Source organism: Arachis ipaensis, chromosome B02 (genome assembly GCF_000816755.2).
Source record: "Arachis ipaensis cultivar K30076 chromosome B02, Araip1.1, whole genome shotgun sequence".
NCBI lineage: Eukaryota > Viridiplantae > Streptophyta > Magnoliopsida > Fabales > Fabaceae > Arachis > Arachis ipaensis.
Genome location: NC_029786.2, coordinates 86,530,000 through 86,535,467, shown reverse-complemented (window position 1 = coordinate 86,535,467; position 5,468 = coordinate 86,530,000). Strand labels below are relative to the sequence as shown.

Here is a 5,468-nt window from a genome sequence, read left to right as displayed (position 1 = left end):
GTATTAAATTTATTTGTATTATTAAATTTAATTTTATATTTTTTTATTATTTTTATTTAATTATTAACAGGTTAAACGATTCGACCAGTGGTCTGCCAGTCGAACCATTAACTCAGTAATCCAATAACTTAATCGAGTCGATTACCGGTTCGATTTTGATAACTATGCTTTTAATGTTATGTTAAAAACTTTTGAACTTGAATTATAGTTTTTGATTTTCCTTGCTATGTTGAGATGCTATATTTTGGTTTTCAAAAATATTATTAATACATTATGTATTTGCGTATAAATATATGTGTTATTTAATTTATTTTTAAAATATATTTTATATTATAACATATTTTTTATTAGTGATAAATTTTAATTTCCTTCTTACGATTTACCACATCTACATGTTGATGATGAGGATCAAGGGAGGAGTTCGTTGTTGATGATGTTGGTGCTGTAGAATTTGGCGGGTGAATTTGGTGGGTGATGTTACTAGTTTTCATTCTTGGAATTTGGAAAGAGTTGGGATGGTAGTGGTGAAGAGTTGAGACTTGGAGATGAGTAAGATTAGGGTTATAGTTGAGAATTTAAAGCTAGTTAGGTTAAATAGAGTACTTTAGATTATTTTTTTTATATAATTTTTAGGATTTTGATAATTTTATCAACTTGACCTTTTTTTTTATGGATACAATAAATTTTAGTTTTTTATTGATAGATTTATCAACTTTTTAAATATTTGTAGGTATAAATAGTAATTTATTCACTATAATTAAGAGTAATTCCATCAATATATTAATCAAAAAAGAAAATATCCAAATAATATAAATTTTAAATTATTTTGAATGCTCCATTTGCCGGAAACAAGTTCCTTAATAGGCCAACATCCACTCAAATTGCAATGAGAACATGAAAATATGCTAGCTGCTTAGTTACAAAGGCCTATTAGATATCCATCTAGTGAACATGACATAACTTTCATTAGGCTTCAATTCAGCAGCTGTATGTCCTGCACCCTGAAAAAAAAACACACACACACACATTCTTGAGAAGAATAGCACTTGTGAATTGTGATTTGACCATTTCAATGTCTTCTTACCTTTACAGTTGCAAATGTCATTTTATTTGAGTAAGTCCTGGTGTATCTGTTTGAAATTAAACAAAACATATTTGTTACGTTGTTAATACTTTTTATATCAAAACTAAAAGTGTCATGAAAACACTCATTCTAAAAACTTAACCTAAAACGAATAAAAATATAAATGATTATATCTCTAACATTCCCTTTTAAATAAAAGTTTCTTTTGGGTTTGCTTGATTTTAGCATAGACCATTTTTTCCTTTTTTTTTATTTGCCTAATGCTATTTTTTTTTCTTTTGGAATTCACCAAAGATATAGAATTCTGATACCATGTTATAAAACCGCTTATCCTAAAAACTTAAGCTGATAAGAGAAGACAACATAAATGGTTATATCTCTAACAAAAAGAATCTATGCTTACCCTGCAACTTGGTCATTTAAATACCATGGCCTCCAATCATCTACAATGGAATAGTTTAGAGACCTTATCCATGCTTGAGTTGAGAAAAAAGGAACCACTGCATCATGATCTCCACTACCAACATAACATCAATTGCAATACAAAATCAGTTAGTCGTTGATAGCTGCAACAGACTAGTATAGTTCATCTTTTCTTATAATTTTTTGAATGTCACTTGAATAGAGAAAAACAAAAAAGATTTAGCTAATATATATCCTTGAGCCTATGATAAAGTTATTATTAATAGAAGTTTTTAAATTTTTAATTTAACAAATACACAAAATAAATTGAAAATAAACTTACTTTACATCTTTTTTATTAAAAATTTTTTTAATTGATAATTTTAATATATATTCTTAAAACACATGTTAACTATAAATACATTTTTTTTTATTGTTTTCAAACTTAAAAAAAAAATGAAGTCATGAAAATAGAAATATTTTTATTTTTATAAACCAAACGGAAATACATGGAGTATATGAAAATAACACAAGTTTTCGTCAATATACTTTAAATTATAAATTATAAATTAAATAGTTTGAGATGTTAAAATAATCACCTGAAAATTAAAGAACGGTACCCTTTTGCACTGAGATTTGCATGGAAGGGAACACTGTTAACGATGCTGAATTCATAATCATCTTTATAACAACGTACCCATTCCCCTATAGTCCCCTGTAGAATATGATATTGGTGCATTATTGNTGAACAATTTGGCAAGAACTGATGAAATTTTATAAAGTCCAAAAATATTCTCATCAAATTACCTCTCGAATGTGTAGTGCCTTGCGTACGCTCCTGTGGTTGGCCCATTGAGTGACCAGAAAGAAAAGAAAATTCTACAACAATGAAAATTCTTGGAAATTACATCATCATCACCATCATGAAAAAAATATATAATATTCGACTTTTTAGAAGAGCAAAGCAGAGTATAATTTCTAAAAAAAAACAAGAATGGAGGATGGAAAATGGAGATCCACTTATTTAGGTGTAAGTTTTGTTAGAATAATTTATTTATTTATAATAGATTTTGAATTTTAATCAATCTAAGTGCTGAATTAAGACATTTTACCATATAAATTAAGAGTTTAATTATTTTGATATATCAACAATGTAAAAAATTTATTACTGTCGTTTAATTATATTTATGCATTTAAATGATTTTTTTAAGTGATGTATATGAATATTAATAAGTTTTATATTTATGTGTTATTTTAATATATAATATAGTTTGGAAATATAAATAATTAAATACAAACTATTATATTACAGATATACTATTACCCAAATTTACTGAAATTTGATGAGTATGTTTTTCAATATTATTACCCTTGCTGATTCATGACAAAATTCATTATGCATTAGATATTCTTTGGCAGGGTAATGGATCTCAACCACATAAAAAAAATCCATGAAAAAAAAAATGTTTTTTCAAAATTTGAACAAATGCGAGTTTAATTTTAATGTATTGAAAATCATCTAATCACACACATTCTTTTGAATGACCATTTACGCTATCAATTTAAAATATTGTTATTTTTGCTGACATATTGTTAAGTAATTAAATGTATATATAAAATTTCTCTATATTGATTGCACCAAAAATGTGTAAGCATATACAAAGATATGAAAAATTGAAAATGTACCTCACAGCCTATATCTGGCACTATGAGAGGAGTTTCGAAACGGGCCTCAAGCTTTCTAGCCAGAGATCTCGTTTGCATCCCTTGGTCTTGCTTAAGCCAATCATCGTTGCAATATGGATTCAAAATGAAATAGGGATCAATTTTTTCAAGGCACTGAAAAAAACAAATCAGAAAATAATATTACGAATTCAATAATGTAGCTGAATAAATTAATAAACTATTACAGTGGATATCATTACCATATATAGTAAAATTGAGATGATCATTACTTACCTTATTGTAATACTCCATGTCGCTTAAACACAATGTATTTTCGGGATTTATATTTAGATAATCTCCTTTACAATTTCTCTTCAATGACTGTTCATAGACAAGAGAGGCAAATGGGTAGACATCAATAGTTTTATATTGAGTAAAACTTTAAAATGGTCCTTAAAGAAACTGTAACGAAAAAGAATTAGTATCTTGTATTTTAAATTAGATAAGTTAATTTCTCTATCAAACTATTTTTGTAAATATAACTATATAAGGGACCACTTTGTCATTTGTAACTATAAAGACATGATTGCTTTTTGTTTATATTTCGTGGTTTTACCATTTTTATATTTTTCTTCTCAAAATTATGAGGAACGAAAATACTTGAAATGAATATAGAAACTAAGTATTAGACTCTAAATTTATTCTTTTATTTTACTAAGGACTATATGTTGGTGAATGCTAATGCGCTTAGGAGAAATTAAGGAGTTCAGCCTTCCTTAAATTCTAAAACCTAAATTCTAAACTTTAAATTCTAAATCTTAAATTATAAACCTTAAAGACTCTTAATCCTGAACCATAAATTCTAAACTTAAATTCTAAACTCTAAACTTTAAACTCTAAATATGAGTCAAATATAATCAATAGAGAGCTGAGATTTATTTCATTAACAAGGAGTGTAGCACTCTTTACTTAATAAAAAATGTTTAAGAATAAGTCATATATGTGTGATATTTTAAGAGATTAAACACTAAATTGATATTTGTTTTTTAGAGATTTTTTTATCTAATACTAAATTCTTTCTAAGAGCAGTTTGGGAATTTACTTTTATGTATAGTATATTTACTAGACAAGAATGTTTGTCATGCATTTAATAATTAATTAGGCATGCACAAGTAAGAATACCAAATAGAGTTCATCAGAAATAAGTGCCATTCCATGAGCATATTGGATATGATCATTTCCTTCTTCACTTGTCGTTACGGGGTTTCCTAGTATGTATCCCTGAAAAAATTAAGGTTTGAGTTTTAGGAAATTGGTCAAATAGAAGAAACACCTACCATTCAATTCCCACTACAAGAAAAATACACATTTGGCCACACTTTTTTTAAGTTACATTTGAAAAGTGTACCATTTTATAAGAGAATAGGAAACACAGTGGTGGCATTATTTGAAAAGTTTTTCCTTAGGTATTATAAAGATCACTTATAAAAGGTAGCCTTATTTAGGAAACATAAGTGTGGCATAACTTGAAAAGTGTCTCCTTAAATATTAAAAGAATTACTTATAAAGCGTACCCTTTGCTTAATATCTATGGAGACACTTTTCTTACCAAAAAAGAACGCTTTTAAAGAGTAACCTATTTATTATGTTTTAAGTGCACTTTAAAAGTGTTGCCTAATATATCTAAGGCCAAATATTCACCAACACTCAGCAAATTTTTCCCTTTTTCACCAAATACACTTAATAATTTTTCGATCGACCATAGATATATTTTCCTTGGCAATTTTGAAAAACTGATTTTTGAATAAATTCTATTTGATTTTCTAGGCAATCAAAACATATATAGTAATTGGAAATAATCACAAACCTGGAGATTTATTTGGGGTTGAAGACCTTTCTCATTTCCTGTTAATAAAGGAATTGAATAATTATGGTTTGATTTTTCTAGATGCAATTGAAATGACTGTAATTGGAGATGCAATTTTTTTTTGCATGCTTATTTGTTATACTTATTTTGTTTGTTTCTAATTTTTTTTTTTGGTTGTTCGAAAAAAAAAAGTACAACTATTTATATGATATGCGTCAGATATATAACACACAAAAATCATGAATCTCACGACGAAGAATGTGTTATAGATATAATAATTTATGTGTTTCCACCTATCAGCTTAAATTTTTTTGGAGAAGTGACTTCGTGATAATATAAAAGAACAAATATGTATATTACTCTCAATCTAGCACTTATAAAATAGTTAATATATAAATGTAAACAATTTTACTTTTAAATATAATAAAATATAATATAGTAGTAGTAATT

General features: G+C 26.7%; 1 protein-coding gene across 1 annotated transcript in view; it reads right to left on the bottom strand.

Annotated features, from left to right (window-relative positions):
- The window catches only part of LOC107625593 (serine carboxypeptidase-like 11), a gene marked incomplete in the record, with an annotated part of 9,932 nt that continues 5,221 nt past the window's right edge, over positions 758–5,468 (bottom strand). The window contains 9 exon segments of the mRNA XM_016328274.2: positions 758–1,001; positions 1,085–1,130; positions 1,488–1,601; positions 2,086–2,201; positions 2,294–2,365; positions 3,173–3,325; positions 3,446–3,532; positions 4,334–4,432; positions 5,019–5,056. Coding sequence (XP_016183760.1) covers positions 918–1,001; positions 1,085–1,130; positions 1,488–1,601; positions 2,086–2,201; positions 2,294–2,365; positions 3,173–3,325; positions 3,446–3,532; positions 4,334–4,432; positions 5,019–5,056 — 809 coding nt within the window.